General features: G+C 45.4%; 2 protein-coding genes across 4 annotated transcripts in view; one reads left to right on the forward strand and one right to left on the reverse strand.

Moving 5' to 3' along the window:
- The window catches only part of RNF31 (ring finger protein 31), a 628,898-nt gene extending 625,716 nt beyond the window's left edge, over nucleotides 1-3,182 (reverse strand). For 2 of the 3 annotated variants that reach the window (XM_086923745.1, XM_086923748.1), the window contains exon 1: nucleotides 2,819-3,182. The gene's annotated coding sequence lies outside the window, so the exon portion shown is untranslated. Of the gene's footprint in view, nucleotides 1-2,792 lie in introns of all 3 variants that reach the window. The other variant, XM_086923746.1, reaches the window with a different exon arrangement.
- A 69-nt stretch (nucleotides 3,183-3,251) lies between these two features.
- PSME2 (proteasome activator subunit 2) overlaps nucleotides 3,252-22,676 on the forward strand; it is a 103,342-nt gene continuing 83,917 nt past the window's right edge. The window contains exons 1-3 of the mRNA XM_086923749.1: nucleotides 3,252-3,367; nucleotides 18,508-18,540; nucleotides 18,793-18,855. Coding sequence (XP_086779875.1) covers nucleotides 3,317-3,367; nucleotides 18,508-18,540; nucleotides 18,793-18,855 — 147 coding nt within the window. The 5' untranslated portion in view covers nucleotides 3,252-3,316. The remainder of the gene's footprint in view (nucleotides 3,368-18,507; nucleotides 18,541-18,792; nucleotides 18,856-22,676) is intronic.

Below are 22,676 nucleotides of genomic sequence, written 5' to 3' on the forward strand. Positions count from 1 at the left end.
CACCAAAGGACCCTTTCTCCTGCCGGAGCTTCAGCTTCACCAGCCTCCGAGCCGCCCAACCGCCCACCGAGACAGGACGCAACCACCTCAGATGCATACTACTGAACACCCGCTCCGCACGCAAACACATCGTCGAACTCTGGGACCTGCTCGACACATCCTCCCCGGACGTCACCTTCCTGACAGAGACATGGATGAACGTCTCCTCTGCACCACCATAGCCATCCCGGACGGCTACAAGATCACCCGCATGGACCGCACCAACGGAGTAGGGGGTGGAATCGCCATCATTCACAAGAACACCCTCAGGGTCTCGACCAGCACCGCCGAACACCTGCACTTCCAGATCCACACTAATCCCAACACCACTCTCAGAGGAACTCTCGTCTACAGACCCCGACCCTGGCCTCAGTTCAGCGACTCCATCGCCAACTTAGCCAGCACACACGCCCATGCCGCCACAGACTACATCCTCCTCGGAGATCTGAACTTCCACCTCGAGAACAACACCGCCACCAACTCCACCACCCTGATTGACAACCTCAGTCTCAGACAGTTCATCACCCACCCACTCCGCCGGCCACACGCTTGACCCTATCTTTTCCGCAAGCCCCCACGTCTCCTTTAGCCACACCATTGAACTCCACTGGACGGACCATCGATGCATCCACTTCACCTTCTGGAAACCCACCACCGCACTCAACAGATCACCCACCGCAGCAGGAGCAAAATCAACGATGACCAGCTAAACACCACCCTTGCCCGAAGCCCACCCGCCGACCCCACCAACACCACCGCCTACAACCTCAGGTGCTGGATCAACGACTGCGCTTTACACATTTCTTGATTGATTGCTTTTTGAAGGGTAACATTTGCTCTAATTGTAATATTAAATCTGTTCAATCAGGATATTAGACTTTTTTTTAAAAAGGTGGCTGTCTATCTTTCTTTCACATTCTATTGTACTTTTTTTGGGGGGGGGGGGGTCCCATTTTTAAATGAGAACTGCTAATCATGTGCGCCCTTACAGAATGCCATATAATATTTAGAGGCATGATGTTTATTTGGCACAAATTTTCTCTTGTGGCAGGAGTTTGGAGAGGTAGAATGTGATCAGTTAAGGATGGCACATTTGCAAGAGGAGTTATATAGGCAAAAGTTACTAGGAGCTTTGGTGTATTTCACCATAACAAAACAACTGTTTTTCAAGTTCTCCAGGTAATGTGTTGTGCTGAGCTTACTTTCAAGAACTACAATACACATATTAATTGCATATAAGCAAGCCTTTCTAAACACTTCCCTCATGTATCCCTCCTAGACTCATCCGATACCTCATCTTTCTCCGTAATCAAAGTCTAGAAACTCTTCCCCCTCTAGAATCTTAATATAGAATTTAAAGATTTATAGAGCGCTTGGCTGCCCGTGAGCGTCCCAGCGCTAATTGATAGAAGCAAGCGGAATCTACCTCTTTTACTCATCCCAACCTCTTCCTACTGCTATGATCTCCAAATAAACACTTTTTAGACCATTCCCTCTATTCCTCCACTATCCTTTTCAATCCAACTAACAGACTCACATGTCCACAGCTCAAATTAATTTTGCATTTCCCTATACTAACTCACCACTAATCATTTTAGGGTTCCGGAGTAGCGTGCTACTCACCGAAAAGAGCCTTGACGCTTTGTCAGGGTAGTAAGCACTATATCAAAACCATAACATTTACAAGTCAAGGGTCCCTTCCAGTGACAGTTCCACCTACCCCCTACTGCAACCATCAACTGCCCATGCCCTATGACAAGCTGCCCTACGTAAAGTCTGTAAACATGCCCAAGTCAAAGGTCCCTTCCATCTGCCACACTACCACCTTCAATCACCCACGTCCGATGCCAGGCTTCCCTCCGAGGAGTCTGCAGACGTGCTCTACATGCATCAAGCGTCCACATGCCACCTCCTTACCTCAGAGGCTTGGAACCGCTAGCCCCAAGTCAGCACAGTGCCACAGATAACAGGATGACTAGCAACCCTGGGCTACTATGCTTGGCTTAACCTATGATCCAGAATGTTACCTTACAGGAGAATGAGGCAAAAAAACACTTTCAGACACTTTAACCATGTCTATTTCAAATTTGAATACGCTGCTAAAACAGTTTCCATGATTTAAGGCTGAAAAGATATAATTAAAGTTAAAAAAGTGCAGCATTAATGTCGCAAATTTTCTATTTTTCTGCTGCTAAATCTTCAAATCTATGCCCCATTATCCTGGGGGGTGGTCTGTCCAATGTCGGGCCGGCGGATGTTAGGCTCGTGAGTTACTTTCGGTTTTTATTTCCGGGAATATCTGAAAATGTCACCCCCTTCATTTTGTGCGAGTTACTTTCGGTTTCCATTTCCGGGAACAGCTGAAAATGCCCCTCCCCTTCATTTTGAGGCATGTTTCATTAACAGTCATGTGGACAGTCACCAGCCGCCTCCACTTCTATCCCACTCATACCCCGGACTCAACCCTTCATCTGTGCCCTAGCCATAGAACCCTTTGCCGGACTTTCGCCTGCCCTTCGCTTTTACTCTCTCTCCCATTTACGTCTCTCCTTTTCTTTATCATATTTAATTCCAACATCCTGTCTATCCTATAACCACTCTCTGAAAGCAGCCTGAATAAAGACACAACGTTAAGCTACATTAGTTTCAGAAAGCTTGAAAACCAACTTCCGCAATGGGCACCCCCACCCTAAACCGTTGCAACCCCGTGATAGAGATCACCCGCGCGCCTCCCTCCCGGCAGCCTCTTCGACGGTTGACTCGGCCACAGTGCGCTCACCTGCCCAGGGACAGCTCCAGGACTCCGGCCCCCTCTCTCCGAAACTACTGGACCAGCTAGTGAGAGAGGCTGAGGGTAGAGGTGTCAGTCGAGGTTGTTACAGCGCCGCCCACAGAGCGGGAGGAGAAACTGCAAGAGTGGCTACTAAAGAACTCAACGCTCCCCAAACGCGTCTCCATGAAGGACTGTAGACACCGCGTGACTTCTCGGCAGCCTGGAAACCCCCCACCGTACAAACAGCCCTTGCCACGCCCAGGACACCTGTGCCGGTCGAGCAGCGGGCGTGCCAGACACCCGCGGTATGAGGATAGAGAGAGAGGCACCACCCAGCCGAGCACCCAGGGACTGCCCCTGAGGGCTCTGCACCAATGGCTTGGGAGGCCGAAAGGGAAAGTAAAAGAAGCTGGACTGTTGAGAAAGAAGGGGGGGAGTTAGGACAGGAAGAGACAGCAGCCAGGGAGACGACTGTAAGAGAGGTGCGCTTGTAACTCCTGCATTATGGCTAAGTCATCCTACGCCCTCAAAGTCAGCGGCGACTGCAAGAAGACGGTAATTCCAATACTTCATGATTTGCCAGTGTGTGTTTCAGTCTGTCTTGTGTCTCCCCTTTCTTCATTTTAAATGGATTCTTATCCTACCAGTATTCTGTTAGTACTTACGTGTGATCCATTAATTCTATTTTTTTAGTTCTAACAGGGCGGGCCAATAGCACTCCTGTTGCTGGGAGTTTTATGTCCAAACTTCTAGTATGACTAATTAAATCCCGGAATGTTAAGTGAAATAGAGCTAGGAGTGTGACAGAAGCAAGTGAAACGGTACATTGTCACCACCAGGTTGCCTTATGTACTTCTTTACGGCTGCCTCCCTCAATTTAGCTCTCCTCTCCATATCAGTATAATGGCCTCTGCCCGTTTCTGCCACTGTTAGTCTGGCCATTAACCAGCTACCAATACCACAGGGGCACCTGGCCCGGGTCAGGGAAATGGATGGCTATCAAACTCTTACAGTACTATTCAGTGCTTTTAATGAGGAAAAATGGTGCAGATACTCATTTAAATGTGATGATTGGACGGGGCTATGGGGCGTGGCAAAAGGCAAGACATGACATACTTAATGACTTCTGTACTAGTTGTAGCACATACCAAAACACCTGAGAAATGGTTTCTATGAACAAAATAGGTTAAATCGTTAAAACAAAATACAAAGGCAGTGATGTTTTAACATTTCCTTGTTTTGTAATATTTGCAGCTTAAATACTGTTATTTGCTGTTACTCGGTACAATACTATATATTCTCGAGCATGCAGACACACGCAGAAACAAACAGATGTGCACACACAAATCATTCCACACGTTTCCTTTAAAATTCCCCATCCCCCAATAGTGTCTTCGATTTCCTCCTTTTTTCTCACATGAAAACATGCACAGGTAACAGACACACATAAGCAGACCCTCGCACAAAACAATCGGGTCGGATTAAAGTCATTTTAACCTCCTTACCTCCCATGGCTTTCTCAATTGCACTGTCACTGGGCTGCCTCAATTCCTTTCAAAACAGCATAATGGTGAACGCCCAGATATCATGCAAATGAGCCCACAGTGAATAGTTCAGTGGGGACTCTGCTCAGGGCTACAGAAGTGTTTTGACTGTTAGAAACAGGTTCCAGCTAGCAGCAATGCGCCTATCCTTTTTTGGGGGGAGGGGGAGGGGTGGGGGTTTTTCTGGCTTTGCCAATGCTTGTTTATTTTTGTTTCCCATAATCTTATTGAAATTGATCACACTGAATTTCCATTATGAATATTTTTGCGAAATACTATCATGCATCAGCACATGTTACTAAGTGATGCTGCAAAGAAATGGTACCTGAAATTTTACAGTAGATTAGCTGCGCCTATCTTTTAATGAGTAGCGGTAATCTACTCGGCAGTAGAGAAGTGCCGATACTCAAAGTGATAAAAATAAGAATTGCCCCTAATCAGTACCTGTGAGTACCGGCCCATTTAAAGCACTGGTACTACTAATCTTTAGTACGTGGATAGCGAATACCACACTTCAGGAGAGGACTATTGCTTTACCACTAGGAAAGAATAGCCCTGTCCACATCATCCTGCTATACCTATGGGAGAAAACTGCCCAGGTTTTGCGAAATCTCTAGAAGAAAAACCCATGTCTTTAGGATAGAATGCCACTGGTATGACACCAGGTGAGACCCCCCCCCCCTTTTCCGCGAATTAATCCTTCTAGTAGTATTGCAGGGGGCATAGCCCCCCCCTTCCGTCCCACCTACAGAGAACCACTCCACCAAGACAGCTCATGCTATCCCACCAAATGATAATCATTCTCTGTACCACCCCATGCTATATCACCATAAGATAACCACCCCACCCTTACTAGGCCACTAAGTGATAACCTCTCCAACCGTGGTATACTGCCAGCAAATAAGTAAGTACCTGCTGCAACCCTACTATGGTGAACCCACTTCTTTTTTGTTACCACGAGGGAACATCCCACATTCCTGGTGTGGTGGCGAAAACCTCCGTATGGAACTGAATGAGAATCCCACCTTACCATATTTAGCAGACCCCTGCTATTTCACCAGGTTAAACCTCCCTTTCCACCACCAAGACCAAACTCTTCATTATACTGCCTGAAAAGAACTTCTTAATGTACAAGCAAAAAAAACTAGAGTTTGGAGCAACACTCAAATTTAGCACCAGGAGAGAGGAAATCCTACTCTGCTGGCAGGACAGAATATACCACGCTTTCCCTTTAGCAGATAATTCCTTGCTTAAGTACCTGGAAAGATCAATCCTTTTATGTCTTGGAGAGGAAACAATCCAACTATATCGTGGGGATGGAGCACTCGCTATATAAATAAGTTGCAGCACACCTTCGCTCTACAGACAGGATAGGGCAATCCATACTGTATTATTTAAGAGAACACGCCTACTAGTGAACACCCTACCATTTGTGTTGCACATTGGAATATAGTAATGTGCAGTCCATGCCAGTGGATTATGAGCGGGTTTATGGTAAATTGAATGGATATATAAATGACCCAAATAGGTGCATATGCAGTTCGATGCTCAGCCCATGTCTGACTGACTCAACCGCCCTCCAGGGCCCCCTCTTAACTCTGGTATTCCACAACATCATTGGGTAATCTGACAAGCAGGATACCCCACATCTCCCCTCCTTTCGAAACAAAAAGGGAATTCCCGTCACCTTAAACAAAATGAAAACACAGACCGTAAAAACACCAGACTGTGCCACATTTTACAGTATCATTAAATGGTGGTTGTAAAAAGGACTTCACAAAACATGTCACAATTATGACTACCACCAAACTATACCAGTAAGTATCACAACCAAACAACTGACACAACCATTCATACAGCCAAGGAAACAAAACACAGGAATCTTTCAATATTCATACAATCTTAACTTGCAACAGATATATTTTAACCCACATACTCATCCCACGAAAGGGCCTCATATTTTTTTAGCAATGAGAATCTTTCTTACCCATACACTTAACCTCTGTAAGCACATTTAGTGTTTTAGCATCCAGTATCTTTCAACCCACACACTCATCCCATGTAAGGGCATCTAGTGTTTTAACAATTGATAACTTTCACCCCACTTACTTATCCCCTGTAATGGCATCATATGTTTTAGAAATGGCATTCTTTCACCTCATATTCTCCCCTACCACTGAGGGAAAATCACACAGAACAGGGTTCAGTACTCCCCTGCCACTGACGGACATGGAGCAGGGTTCGACACAACCTGAATATTTCTCAACACGAGCTAGGGTGATCACTTGCCTAGTACTGGAACTTCTTATTGTATAGTAGTATACTTGACCACTGAGGGAGCAGTAATAGAATGGGGTGAAAAACAACCCTATCATCACCAGAACTGCAGTCATCCTAAAAGACTCAAACGACAGAACAAGTGTTGAACAGAGAGTAGAATGTGTTGTTTTACACTGTGAACTATGACTCTAGGAACCATGATTTTTAGGTCGAGGCTGCCGTCGCACTGCGAAGCAAAAGATTTAATGACTTCAACAGTGGGGCTTTAACCCGCCTCTCTCTTCCATTGGCTAGCTTCGTAAATGGAGGCTAGCCATTGGAAGAGATGTGTGTCACTCTGGGCTGGAGCAGATTCGTGGGCGTTTCTTGCTTTTTTTAAGCCCCGCCCCTTTTGTTCGTCATTGGGAGGTGGGCGTTTACTTTTTTTTTTTTCACGGATGTTTTTCGTTATTGCTAACGTCTCTGTTGCCGGGATGAACGTAGTGTTGCCGCTCCCGGTCCCCTCTGAAGACGCCCGCGTCCCGGCCCCCAGTGGTTGTATCCTGCCCCCCTCCCGCTGTCCGTGTCTCCGTTGGCTGTCCGTGTCTCCGTTCCCGCCCCCCTCCCGCTGTCCGTGTCTCCGTTCACGCCCGCTCCCCCCACCCCCACCCCCGCTGTCCGTGTCTCCATTTCCCCCCCCCCCCTCCCCCCTCCGGCTGTCCGTGTCTCCGTTCCCGCCCCGTTGTCCGTGTCTCCGTTCCCACCCCCCCCCCCACCACCACTTTACAGAGAGCTTCAAACCTGGCGAGGCGCGAAGAATAAGGGCGTCGAAGTTGCAGGGTCAGAGAATAGGCCTTGAGCGATCTGGTCCGGGAAGGATGTGAGTGGGCAGGCAGTGTGGGTGGACTGGCCTTGCTGCAGTAGAACAAGGTGTGTGGCTGGTCTCGGTGAGGGCTGCTACGTCTTAGGTGTGGAGAGTTGGTGGGCGCATGCGCAGCGGCCCTCTCTGCAGGGGAGCTCAGGGTGACTGGTCTTACAGGGGTGAGAGCCTCCAGGTCTTTGTTTGAAAAGCTAGTTCTATTTCTCTTTCATCCAGTCCAGTCTTGTTCTTTGCATTCTGGGGCGTATAATGAGAAAAGCAGTTACAAGTCCCAGAATACAAATAAAATAACTTAGTTAAGATAAATCGCTTATACGAGGCAGAAGGGACCTTGAGCAATCTGGTGCGGGAGGGATGGTGAGTGGGTGGCTCTGTGTGTGTGTGTGTGTGTGTGTGTGTGTGAGTGGCTCTGTGTGTGTGTGTGGGTGTGCTAGGCCAGAACAGCACAGCAGTGAACTGCTCAAAATGTACCAAGCTGTAGCCGCCACCAGTACTGAATAGGGTGGAAGGGGAAGAGGGAAGGTTTTTTTTTTCTTTCTTTATATCTTGGGAGTTCTATTTTAGGGAACTTCTCCAAATGCAAAACACCTTCTCCCTTGGAACGTAACACCTGCGCACAAAGAGGACAGATGAGTGGTATGTTTTCCTTCAGTATAAACCGGCTCCTCACAACCTTACATTTGAAGAAGCTGTACTTATCCTCTTTAGGTCTCTTTTAGATACGGGCGGGGGATTGGTGGTTAGTAGAAACACCACTTTAAGGTCTTCTTAAAATGCCACGCCTTCTGCACTTATCTTGATGTACCATTGCTGGTTTGTTTTGCAATTTGTGACAAAATGTTAACCTCATCAGAGCTCCGAACGTTCAGCGCCCAGTGCTGAACGTTCGGAGAACGAATGCTGGCCCGTCGGCCAACGGTCGTGCGCAGCACTGGGGAGGTAGTGCACGTGACGACCGTTGGCCGACGGCAGCAGTTAAGGGGTTAATAACATCTTTGGAAAAAAAATGTACCAAGCTATTACAACTTAAACACCTAGAAAGCGTGACCCACGGTAAAAGGAGAAGCAAATGTTAGGTAAAATATAGTTGTAAATAGCCACGAACTGTCAAATCAAACCATGTGCGCCTGACGTACAATGGCATGCAGATCGCCATTTTAGCAGACACCTTATTTTTAATTACGGAGGTATATATTCCATATAACTACCAGCAGATGGCGCTCAGTTATTTTGAAGAAGATCGAGGAATTGTACTGATACCGTAGACAAACCAAAGCTTCATACGAAAACACCTAGCGTCCCACCAGTCAAAACAAGCATTGGCATAGGCAATATGTCTCGCCCTTGGGACCTTATGTTATTTTATGTTATTAATATTTGTAGAGCGCGCGATTGCCCTAGGGTGTCCCTGGCGCTAAGTACTGATCATCTGGCAGACATAGGCCTAACAGTTAGAGAAAAGCCATGTCTTAAGGCCCTTGCGAAAAGATATAAAGTCTGGAGCATTTCTAAGTTGGAACCGGAGTTCATTCCAGACTTTAGCTGCACAAGTTGTCTATTCATTTCCTTTTCTAGCAGTTTCAATGGCAACGGAAGCTTAGAAATCGGTCTATAGTTGTTAGGGTCCTTAGGGTCTAGTGACTGTTTCTTCAGAAGCGGCAGCACAGAGGCTTTTTTCCATAGTTTGGGAAAGATTCCAGAGGAAAGAACTGCGTTAAGCAAAGGGGAAAGTGCAGATCCAAGTAGGTCAGGGATTTGCTTGATGATCCACACTGGGCACGGATCACTGGTGCTCCTGATTTGATGAGATCCAGCAGTTTAATTGTACATGGTTTTTCCAGAGCGGTAAATGAGTCCAATAATCTCACATAGTTTTTATCTTGGTTGGTCTGATTATTAGTAATCAAATCCACAAGAGAAGAAAATTCGGTTTCTATTTTTACTCTGAAGAATTCTGAAATCTTGTTGCAGAATTCTGGGTCGCCCTGTGTCTTGACAGTGTTGGGTCTAGATAATGTCATAATAGTCTTGAAAAGTTCTTTTGAATTGGATTCAGCCTTAGATATTTGCAGCAAAAAATACTTTTTTTTTTTTTTTTTCTAAAAGCATTTTTTTTATAGCCAGATATGCAGATTTTATATATTTCCTTCTCGGATTCAGCGTAATGTTTACAACATATCCTTTCAGTGTGTTTACAGGCCAGTTTCTTGAACCTGAGCTCTTCTGAATACCAAGTAGCGTGGGGGAGGCTCGTTTAGGTATCCATTTCTTGTGAGGCACTAACTGATCGCAGACGTTAAGAAGCCAGTTGTTATAACTGAGCGTTGCCTCCTCCACATCCGACGGAAGTTTATCCATGGAGTTTTTCAGACCCAATTCAAGACTTTCAACGTCCAATTTACCACATGCTCTGGTGGTGATTTCCTTAGCCTGTGTCAGGACCACATGGTGGACCAAGGAGTTTTTCAGTTAGAATTTAATCACACAATGATCCGATCATAAAATCGGAAAGACTGAGACACCGGCTAACTCTTTATTATTAGAGTAGATGCCATCCAGGGTGTGACCTTTTACGTGTGTAGCGGGTGTCACCATTTGTTTGAGACCTCCTAAACTCATAGTTTGTTCCAGCCTGGACATGTCGGGGTCATCAGCCATTTAAAGATGGAAGTTAAAATCTCCCAACACCGTGAAGTCTTCTAAGCACAGCCCATCCTCTAATAGTGAGCCCAGAGAATTCAAGAACCCGCTTTTCGGACCCGGGGGCTGGTATATTAGTATGCCTTTAAAAGGCTTATGAGTAGTAGAATAAATGTTTAAAGCTAAAGCCTCACACCCCGCATTAGAGACCGTAACAAAATTGGGGGTAAGAGACTCGTGATAATTAATAGCAAGCCCTCCCCCTTTTCTTACCGATCAGTCGAGCGTGTGACAATAAAAACCGGTGGTGTGCCTTTTACCAAATCCGGACCTGATGAACTGTCAGTCCAAGTCTCTGTGATAAATACTGTTTTTACATTATTATCCTCCAGCAGGAGGGTGCATTCCACACTGTTTCACCAACGATCTTGCATTGAGTAGAATATATTTCAATGGCCCTTCACCATCCTGAGCTGACTTATTATTCCATATAGCTTCCTTCCGATTATTAATTGGCAAATTCAAAATAGTCGGATGCAGCATCTGGCAATAGGTTCACACAAAACCCTTTGTTGTATCCATATTATTGTCCATAGATGGCCTGGGACAAGGAGGTAACCTTTCTCCTAAGTTCAAATCATGCAATTCCTTGCTTGTGTACTGTAAGTTGATTGGAATGAAACCGGCAGGGGGACGGGCCCTGCGCCCGGCCAGAGCGCGGACGGGCGCAGACGGGCTTGCCTTTGGCACGCCTATAAGTGTTTAATTATGCATCACAATATTCTTGGTGCAACAACATCAACTGTTGCATGGCTATTCACTTATATGGTCCCAAAGGCGAGACCTATTGCTATGCCAATGCTTGTTTTGCTTTTTTTGTGCTTAGTGTCTCTCTTCTCTAGTGCTTAGCCAGCCTTCTGCTCTGGTCTCATCTTGTCTGCTGTGGTATGTATTGGTGGATCATGTCGTAGTATATTCTTTCTGACCAGTCTAAGGCCTAGTACCTGACTGTAAAGCCTGGGGTTCTAGGACGTAGAATGCTATGCTGTGAACTGTGTGTGTGACTTAATGTTGTGTGGAGATTATGAAGAGTGTTTAACCATGTGGTATTGGATGATGTGATGAGAGGTGTTGTGTGTTCTGTTGAGAGATGGAATAATTTCCCAGGCTGTTTTGTCCCAGGATGCGCTGGTACCAGTGTCTTTCACTCTTCAGGTTTGTAATGTTGTCCTTTGGTTTGCAAGACTGTCAGCGTGTTTAGCGCCCCCGAGGCCTTTAATTTGTTTGGTGTGGTACATTCAGAAAAGGAATGCTTTGAAAAAAAGAACCAGCCTAGTAGTATTGGAATGAAAACACGTTACTACAAAAGGCTGAATGTGCTGGGAGATGAAGGTACTTCGCTGTGAGGTGGCAGTGCAGTGAGGTAGTACTCTTCTGCTCAATCATTTAAGCTGTTCATGGGTCGCAATAATTTACTGGATTTATCAGTCAAAGGACACCTTCCAAGCGCTATACGTTCTACTGTTTGTCACAGTGAAGACTATTTGAATACAATCTGCATCCGAAATACTTCAAGATCATTCAGATTCAATTTACATGCTAATATTAATAGCTGAACATATATTGGCAGGAAACGTGTGAATATCTAAAAGTCATTATCAGAGATTCATCCGGCCAAACGGATGATCTAGACGGAAAAGTACATGACTGGTTAGATTGCACAACAGATGTCGGAGCTCAGCTAAAAAGATAAGAAAAGAAATCTAGAGCTCGACGGGTGGGTGAGGTTAGACTGAAAGGAACACTGGAATGAGGGAAGACAAACCTAGGAAGATGGGCAAATTGATATGCAGGATGGCAGGCGTAGCCAGATAGGGAGCCAGATAAACCGAGAGCAGACAGATTGCAGATGCAGTCTGTAAAAAAGAGGCAGGCGAGGGCAGGCAATATTTCATTATCATGTCAGCATTGCGATTTAAATTAAACATCAGTATGAAAATGTGGAAGACAGGAACACATGCCCTTTACAGTGAGGAATACCAAAGTAAAAAAAAAATGAAACTGATAGCCGCGTGGCCGTGAAAGTAACACTGCGGCTCAAAAGTGAAAGCAAAATAAAGCTGATGAGGAGGGAGTGGGAGAAGGGAGGGGGTAGGGGAGTGAATTCATGCTCGCACTAAAAGCCAGATGGCAGCTGTGCACGTCGCACGCTTGTGTGCGTAATAGCAAGCTGGTGGCCTGCAAGGTAGCACTTTTAAAGCAGCTACTAAATGTCTCGCTAGACAGCGCATGCGCTGCTCTAGGCTCAACCTAATAAAGGAGATGTTAATAAGTAAAGATTACCTTTACCAAAGTGATGGAGTACGCGGCCAAGGAGGAAGTCCTGGCCCATAACGCTGTTGGAATGACGGGGTTGATTTTTCGCGTCCTCGAGGGAGGTAAGCGTAGAGATGTTGGCGCACATGCTACAGTAGTTTAAGTCAACATTTTATATAGGCACAAAACAATAAATCAAGAAATGCTCTGAAGAGAAAAAGTACTTGTTAGCTCTGACATGAAAGCAGTGTTTCTTTTTCTTTAAACGCTGTCATTTTATATGAGTCTGGGAGTTAGAAAGCGATGTCGTCTTTGACTCTCCGCATTGTTTTAGAAAAAAAAACTTTGCAGATATATAACCTGAAGCAATTGGCAGTCACTGTTCACTGAAGATCTTCACTGCATTTCCTCAATTCAATGTTTGGCAGCATACATTTACTTATAACATTTATAGAGCGCACTGTCGCCATACAGATATCTTGGCGCTGAGAGCTCAACCCTGAAAAATCAGATTGCCATTACGAGGGTGGGATGGTGTATTGTAGATTACATGGAGAAAAGCCAGGTTTTCAAGGCTTTACTAAAGTGCTGTAGGTCAGACGAAGGTCTTAGGGTGGCTGATCAATTATTCCATAGCTAGGCTGCTCTGATAATAAAGGCTCGCCCTGTCTTGTCTTTCGAAATTTTGCCATCCAAGTGATATTTGCAGTTGCTGAGCCAAGACATCTCCCTGGGGCATATCTTTTTTTGTAGGGGCATAGGGCCGTTGCCCTGAAGTGCTTTGAAGGCTATGCACAGAGATTTGAAAGCTATCCAGTGAAATTCCCTCTTCGCGTTGGATTCAGACGATCTTCTTGGTCTGTTTAGTGCCAGTTTTGCAGCTGATGCTTGGACTCCGTATAGTCTATTTATCAGATAGTCCGGTATTCCTAGCAGCAGAGCATTGCAATAGTCAAGCCTACTTCATATTATGCTACATACAAACAAGGTTTTAGAATTGGATGGCTACGGTGGTAGAAGTTTCCTTAGGCCATGGAAAAGTTCAAAGCAGGTGCCCACAACTTTATTTACTTTTCTCTCATTGGACAGCTTGTTGTTAAAAGTGACCGCCAAGTTTCTGACCATTTCTTAGTGTTTCAGCTCTTCACCAGTCATTAGTGACCAGGAATCTGAAGGAGTTTCATGGGGATTTTGTTAGCTGAACAAGCTAGAGCCTCATTTTTATTCAGATTGAATTTTAGCAAGTTCTTGTATAGCTAGTTGATAATGTCGCTCATACAGTTGTGGAAGGCAACCAAAGCTTCCTGCGGAAGTAGTTCACATGCCTAATGTGCGAATTTAATGAGTTTTATTAGTGTTCTTACATAAGTGTTAAAAAGAATTGGACCGAGTGCCAAACCCTTTGGTAGGCCCATGTTTGATGGTTTTAAAGTCAGAACCGTATGGAGGCAGAGAGACCTCCTGATAGCACTCTGACATGTAAGAGCACAACCAGTTCCATACAGTATCACTGACGTAGTTCGTAACTAGTCTTGCCAGGAGCATTTTGTAATTTACCACATCCAAAATGGCAGATAGGTCGAGTAATATCCAAATTGCTGACTGCCCGCTGTCCACCCTTATCTACAGTTCATTGATAGCTAGAAGCAAAGCAGATTCAGTTCCATGCCCTGGTCTGAAACTAAACTGATCTTTCTCTAGGAGAGTATGGTCTTCCTGATGCTGGGACAGTTTTCTGTTGACAAAACGTTCTGAGATTTCTACAGGAAAGGGCAGAAGCGATATTAGCCTATAGTTACTGAGGACCCGGGGGTCCACGGAAGTCTTCTTTAATAAGGGAGTGACTGTAGTCTTTTTTTCCAGCCCCATGAAACAATGCCTGACGCCAGTGATTTGATTGCATATCTGCAGTATGGGGGGATTAGTTCATCTGCAGTATCTTTCCAGACTTTGCGGTAGGGAGTCTAAGAGTGAGCCTGAATAGGTGGACATAGCTATAGCTCAAACAATCCTATGTCAGAGGTTTGTAAAATTTTAACTTTTCAAGTGACTGTCAAGGATGTTCACTATAACAGAGGCATCCATCTTTATAAGTATTGATTCATCCATCTTGGATAGGCTAGATTATGATGTTTCATTTCTCCCATCAGATGGAGTATCATTAATGCCAAAAGTTGTCAGATGGAGAAAGCTTCAAATGTCCTCCAAAATCGTTTTAATGTTTTTTCCAAAGAAATTAGCAAGATTATAACAGAGTGATTGTGAGGGTTATATTTACTGATTTATACACTCTGGGTTAGATAGTTTGCGCATTACGTCAAACTTCGTTTAGCACAGTTTGGGACTTCTACAATAATATTGGCGTAATAATCAGTTTTTTACTTTACTGACCTCTCTCTTTTGTATTAGATTAATGAGCTCCTTAATAGGCGTCTTTTGGCCTCCTCTGTATAGGAGCAGTGCCACTGTCTTTCTTGTTTCTTACAGGCTTGCTTTAATGTTTTTAATGATGCACTATACCAGGGGGCTGAGGGCCTATGTCGAGTTTTCAAAATTTTAAAGGGTTTTTGTTTATCTAATGTTTCCAAGATTCTCTCTTCTAATGCTTCATAATTGGCATCTACTGTTTTCCTGGAATTAAACATAGTGGAACGATTGAAAATCTATTTTGTATTGGCCTATTTAGTTTCTTAGACTCTTCCTTTTCTCATTCTGGCTTCATCGATATTTGGGGTGTTTATTTCCTTTGAATTGATGCGATAGGTTACTAACAAGGGGTTGGTCCAACATAAGGGTATGATGACCTCAATTTATTATCCCCTCAGGAGTTAAAATAAGATCCCGGGTGTGATCGCCTAGGTGAGTAGAGGCCATGTACTAGTTGCCGCAGTACATAGCCCTACAGCCAAGGCTTTGCAGGAGCCTTGCAGTTCCTTGAATGGGAGTGATAAGTCCACCTCCATCCACAAGTTAAAATCTCCCAGGATGAAAAAGTTTGAGTGGGCTAGCACCATATTAGAAATAGCCTCTTTGAATAGTTTCAGATATGGGCTCGTAAGGCCTAGAGGTCAGTAGAACATCATCCACGAAAAGAAAAAGAAAAGGTAAAATTAAAAGGCCAAGTGTGGTTTTCCTGTTCTCTACAATGGAACCACCAGGAGCAGATGTAGTTAAATGGTTTGCCCAGTCTGTCTTGCTCAACTGCTTTCCCGGAAACCTTCCTAACCCTGACATTCCATGACCTTATCAGGTAACTACCTGATAAGCAGGATACCATATCCAGCTTTGCCCTTAAAGTCATTGGATACTGCAAGAAGACAGTAAAAAGAATTGAAAAATGTACTACTACAAATGTCCCCTCTCTGTGACCATGATGATGGTATCTCCTAAAAATTAGGGTTTCAAGTTCCCAACAACCAACGAACAGGGAGGACAGACAGAAAGGGCCTAATTAGGTAGTCTTCCTGACTAGCTAAATTAGTCTATCAGTTAGATTGTTTAGAAATATTGCTCCACTAGGGATCCACATGCCCTTACGAATGCCCCAGACCTTTTAGGCTATTTACCAATGGGCAGAAACATGTTGGCAGGTAGTGGATGGGTGTGAGCCATTGCACTCTAGAAAGCCACCCAACTTTGTCGGTGTTGTCTAGTAAGATTTATGTAAGAACTCTTTCCTGTCTAGTCAGTCTTCGAGGAGGTTGAGTTGCTTTGATGGCACTGTCCTACCAGGGTGGGGAGATGAAGCATGACACTAAAAAGTGTGAGGTTTCCTCTTCCAATAAGGATGACCTTTCGCAGACAGTAATCTAAGGTTGGAAATCCTTTGAGTTTATATACATGTAAAAAGCCAAAAATGGTGTAGCATAAAATACACGGCTTATCATTTCTAGATAAGTGCCACTGTACTAATACTTTTGTGTTATGTGCACTGAATGAAGGGACGTACCGTGTCATACCTTTCCCCTCTCATTCAGTTGTGTTTCCATCTCCTTGTAACCTTCCATAAGGACTGTCCCTCTTACGTGTGTTGTTACTCAGTAGGCATTAATTACAGCCTCCAAGTACTATTTTATTAAATTGTTTTCACCTGCCTGCTGTTGCAGGCAAGACACGCTCTCTCCCAACATTTCTTTTTTTATTGCACGGCACGTCGCAGTGGCGGACGCACCTTTGGTTTATTTGCGGTGCCGAAGGCGGGCGCATATTGTTTTTTTTTTTTATTTTTTTTTTTTTTTACAATTTTTTCTCCATTTTGTTGTTGTAGACCAGCGCCCCATCCCGTGCTTTCACGTTAATAGAGGCCACGTCTCTTTCTTTAGACTAGCTGTGTCTAAAGAAAGATCCGCGGTCGCTATTAAAGTGAAACTGCGGCATGGGGCACTTATACAAAAAATGTTTTATCAACTTGCCTAAAAAAATGAGATTGGCCTCTATTAACATTAAAGCGCAGCATGGGGCGTTGGTAAAGAAAAATATATTTGCAATGCAATAGGTCTCGCATTTGCGAGAATTTAAACTATTGTCATTTGCAATTATAAAAGCTCAAACTCTCGTAAATGCGAGACCTATTGCATTGCAGATGCTTGTCAGTTCTTGCTCTGCAGCCAATAGCACTCTGGATGCTGTGAGTTTTCTGTCCATTCTTCTAGTGTGACTAATGAAACCCTGGGATGCAAAGTGAGGTGAAGCTAGGAGTGTGACTGAAGTGAGTAACACAGGACCACTTGACAATAAGGCTTTCTTCTGTACTTTTTTATGTCCGCCTATCTTAATTCATCTCCCCTCATGTCCGTGTCAATATGATGGCCTCTGCATGTTTTCGTCATAGTTAGTATGGCTATAAACCAGCCACGAACACCACAGCAACACATTGGCTGGGTCAGGGAAATGGGTAGTACCTGGAGGGAGAATACCACACTTCAGCAGAGGACGGTTGCTTTACAACTAGGAAAGAATCCCCATGTTCACACCACCTAGGGAAATCCCTCAATAAACCTTCATGGGGAGAACTGACCAGATTTTGGTGAACCTCTAGGAGAAAAACCCTTGCCTCGAGGTGAGAATGGATGCTAGACCGCCAGGTGAGCCTCCCCCTCCTTCCCCCCCCCCCCGCCCCCCCCCCCCCCCCCACCGCAATGACCCTATGAGCAAACCCTGCTATTAGTACAGCAGGGGGGATAGTCTGCAGAGTAACACTCCACCACGACAAACCTGCACTATCCCACCAGGCGAGAACAACCCCATTCCACATTGCCAAGAAATAGCCACCCACCCTTGCTAAGCCACTAGGTGAGAAACCGTTCTCCTTGTTAAACCCCAAGCATAGAAGTACTCCCTCCCCCCCACTCCACCACCCCCTAAGAGGATCCCACTGCTGTTTTGTCACCATAAGGGTATACATTTCTGCTATGGGGGAGAAACCCTCACTATGCAATTGGAAGAAAATCCCATTATAGTAGCAGTAGCAAAACCCTGCTGTTCCACCAGGGCAGACCATGTACTCTTCCACCAAGAGAAAACTCTTCGCTTCCTGCCATAAAATGTAGAGAGACCACCACCATGAGAGAGCACCCAACTCTAGCACCAAGAGATAGGGAATCCTACTCTGTCAGCAGTACACAATATACTACACTGTCCAATCAACAGATACTTCCCTGCTTTAATATCTGGAAAGATGAACTATTTCGTGGGGATGGAACCCTCACACTATATTTATAGATAACGGCACGCCTTCACTCTACAGCTAGGATAGGGCAATCCATACTGTATTAATAAAAGCGAACACCCTTCTAGACCACCAGTAGACAACACCCCACCATGTTATCATAATAGTACAGCCCACTGAAACATGAGGAAAGTAAACATCCTACCTTATCACCAAGACATTATCCACAAAAATCATTTGCATTCTATAACCAGGATAGAAGAACCTAATTCCAAAGTCTATGAAACGTAACACCACTCAGAAATGTTAAACTGATAAGGTGATTTGATTAGAAGGAATATCTTTACAAGATATACCCTATGTAACAACTTCTTACTTTTTCTTGTAGGTGGACGCTTTCCGGGATGCTCTTTTCAAGGAGGTAACTGTACTTCAGAAAGATTAGGAATACTGCTGTCGAATATCCCTGCCCACGGCTGGATATGTCTGTACCCTATGTCTTTCTTTGCCCACACTCGCAGTCCCTACCTGTACCCTGTGTCTCCCTGCCCATATTCTCAAGCTTGGACTAAATATATATATATACCGTCTGTCTCTCTGATTAACCCTAGTTCTTCTGCGTATGGTAGTGTCTCCGTTACTTTTCAGAAATTAACTCTCTGTATTTCTCTAGGCAGAGGAATTTATCTCCGTATTTTTACCATTGAAACTCAAGGAACTCAACCTGCTCCTGAAGGTAATCCTTGTTCTAGGTTAAATCTTTTTCTGTACTTTCTTTCCTTTTTCTCTTTTCTTTCTTTTCTCTCTCGCGTTCTCCCTTTAAGAAGCACAAAGGGAACCTTAACAGAGGGATCCCCTGAGTGGTGGCATTGGGATTATACTGTGGCATTGGGATTATACTGTGACCTAGCATTGCATTTGGCGCCAAGGATGAGGTGACTACCAGATTGGTGTGAAGTGCCCAACTCCACACCCCCAGCAACGATAGTCAGATCACCAGAGTAGAGCCCAACTCACATTCCCACCCTCAATAGCTCCTTGGCCCGCCCCCCCAACCTCCCACTGTGCAGCCTATCACCCAACTAGAAATAGCTCTACCATTTCCCCTGACCCCCCCTAGAAATATCGTCACTTTGGCTCGCCCTCACACATCCCTCAATACGAGTCGGCACACTCCTCCCCAACGCCGAACAACAACCTCCCTCCCCCTCCCACCCACTCTAATAACCAGACCCATCGAGACAGCTTTCGGGAAGCCCATCCTGAAACCACAGAGTCAATTCACCCACGTCCTCCGTTCCATACCAGAAACATCACTACTAGCACACACTCGCCACCAACACAAGCACCATCCTCCTTTCTCCTCCTACTCACACAAACAACATCTCGCACTGCCTCACCCTTCTGGAATCTCAGCTCAAAACCCTGGTCCGTGGCCTGAACGAAACCCTATCTTCCCTAGCCAAAATTAAAGTGTCCACCCAACAGCCCGCTCATCCCCCTACCCCCGCACTTCCCAGACTACCCAAATCGCCTCCTCCCAACCTGACTCTCGCTCCCCCAGATCGCTTCCGCCCGTCACTATACCAGAGTCAGACAGACCGAGAAGAGTGAAACCCTCCCTCTCCCCCCAGGAAGCGATCACACTCGCCTCATCCTATGACCACCCCACGATCCCCGACCAGAACACCTCACAGCATTCACAGAGGGGGATTCCACCTGCCTTAGCACAGGACCCCATGTTGACCTCATCACACAAGTCCTCTATTTAAGTAATCACAGGAGTGGACAGGGAACATCCCCCCTCTAGACTCCCCAGACCCCCGGCACACCTAACTTCCCTAATCAGAACCCAACCCAGCAAGTGGAGGCCCGATGAAAAAACCCGCATCAAATGCATGCTCATCAACAGCAGATCTGCCTCCAAACATGCAACAAAATTAACAGAAGCTATCCTCTCCCATGACCTAGATGTAGCTTTTATCACGGAAACCTGGCTCAACTCCCTGTCAGTCCCCATCATGGACATGCTGGTGCCGCCCGGATTTTCAATAACCCACAAAGACCGTCATAAGCAGAGAGGTGGAGGTGTAGCTATCGTTCATAAAAGTAATCTCGCTATCACGGAAAGCTCATCGTGCCTGTACAGCTCCTTCGAATGCCTCTCAATCAACATCAAATCATGCGCAAAGAGTTCAATACTATGCTATCTCCTCTACCACCCACCAGGCAATTCAAAGGAATTCGGAATGCAGCTCTATGACCTAATCACTCAATGCGCGCTCAACAACGCCAACAACATAATCCTGGGCGATCTCAACATCAGATGGAATGAAACAAATAACCCGCTCATCCAATCCCTCAACAGCCTTCTGCTAGAAAATGATCTGACACAACACTGTTCTGAAGAAACGCACTACAGAGGAGCGATACTCGACGCAATCATTGCGGACAATTACACTATCACTATTGACTATATAATTCCAGTAGACTGGTCAAACCACCACTTAATTATTTTCCATATCAACCAACCGGCGCCAACTCAACCCATAAAACAACCTCCTTCCAAATGGGTCAGGAATACTGTCCAAGTCCCACGGAACATCCTTGAAGAAGAATTAAGCACGCTCCTCCCGAATACGACGGAGCACCTCTCAACCACAGATCTCACCTGTCTCTACCATTCCAACATGACGTCCACCCTAGACCGCCTGGTGCCCTTGAAACTAAAAAAAACTTTAAAAAAAAAAACAGAAACACCCCATCCAGATCTTGGTTCACCTCTGACATCAATGATGAAAGAAGACTTCTCAGATCCCTAGAAAGAATCTGGAGGAGCAGTCCTTCCGCCCATCACCGTGAACAACTCAAGGCAGCACGCAGAAACTACAACAAACTCTTCAAGGACAAAAAATCTTCTTTCTTCTGCTCCGCTCTAGATAGTGCTAAAAACCGTCCCAAAGAACTCTAACATCATCAGAAGTCAAACATCCAAACCGAATACATCCGAGTTAGTGGCCTCCAAAGAACAATGCGACAACTTTGCCAGCTTTTTCAACGAAAAAATCATCAAGATCGACCTCTCTCTCAGCACAAACCCCCACTCTCGTAGGGAGACCAAGACACCATCATTGACTGACAGCACCCTGTTGAACCCACCCTCTCACTGGGCCGTCTTCATGCCTATTCAGGAAACAGAGATAGTCACTCTGATCGCCAACACCAAACCGTAATCCCACTTCCTGGATCAGCTTCCTATAAATCTGGCCAAAGACCTGAAACACACCCTAGCCCCAATTTGGTGCAAGATCATCAACAGCTCGCTGAGCTCGGGAAATATCCCGGATTGCCTCAAGGTCGGCCGAGTCGCGGCGCTACTAAAAAAACCAGGGCTAGACACGGAAGATATGAACAACTTTAGACCCGTGTCAAACCTACCTCTCTTATCCAAAATACTGGAAAAATGTGTTCTGCCACAGTTAACCCAACACTTGGAGAACATCAAGCTCCTCGACCCACACCAATCGGGATTCAGAAAGGGAGGCAGCACTGAAACTGCAATCCTAAACATCATAGACGATCTACACAAATCACTTGACTCAGACCAATGCTGCCTTCTCATTCTCCTTGAATTATCGGCCGCGTTTGATACAGTTGACCACACATTGCTCCTCAAAGTCTTTCAAGAAAGAGCAGGCATGGAAATGACGGTACTAAACTGGTTCTCCTCCTTTCTACACAATCGCTCGCAAAGAGTAAAAATAAAAAACTTTGAATCCAACCCCCTACCCTTCATCAGAGGAGTCCCACAAGGGTCAGTACTCTCTCCCCAACATCTACATGGAACCCTCACCACACTACTCAGGAATTCCAACATGCCCTTCCACCTCTACGCTGATGACACGCAGCATAATCTGGAAGCACCTCCATGGATGACATGCTCAAACTTAATGTCACGCTCAAAGACGTTCAACAATGGCTCTCACGGAACCACCTGAAGCTTAATCAAGAAAAAACTGAAGTTCTACTCATCTCCAACAGAGACGAAAACCCCCAAATCGAAGAATGGCTCAAAGCAATTGACGCCCTCAATGGCACCCGCAAGCCGTAGGACTCGGTTAAGTCCCTAGGTATCACCCTAGACCCCAAACTAGACATGAAAAAATACATCGCGGGCTCCACAAAAAGCGCTTTCCTCAATCTGAAACTTCTCTACAAAATAAAACCCTTCCTTCCTCCAAAAGACCTTCAACAGGCCACTCGAGCACTGGTGCTCTCCAGAATTGACTATGGAATTGCAGCCCTGGCCGGATCCGCTAAATCGCACCTAGGCCCCTTGAAAACCACCCTCAACGCCGCAGCTAGAATGGTCACAGGAACAAAGAAATTTGATCACATTTCTCCTGCTCTCAAGGATCTGAAATGGCTCCCTATTGAACAACGTGCCAACTTTCGAACAGCATGTCTTACACACAAAGCCCTTCACACAGGCAAACCAGAATACCTGGCCGCGAAACTCAGAAGGGCCGGCCAGTCCAGGAATCTCAGAAGCTCCAA

This window comes from Lissotriton vulgaris, chromosome 5 (genome assembly GCF_964263255.1).
Source record: "Lissotriton vulgaris chromosome 5, aLisVul1.2, whole genome shotgun sequence".
Taxonomy (NCBI): Eukaryota; Metazoa; Chordata; class Amphibia; order Caudata; family Salamandridae; genus Lissotriton; species Lissotriton vulgaris.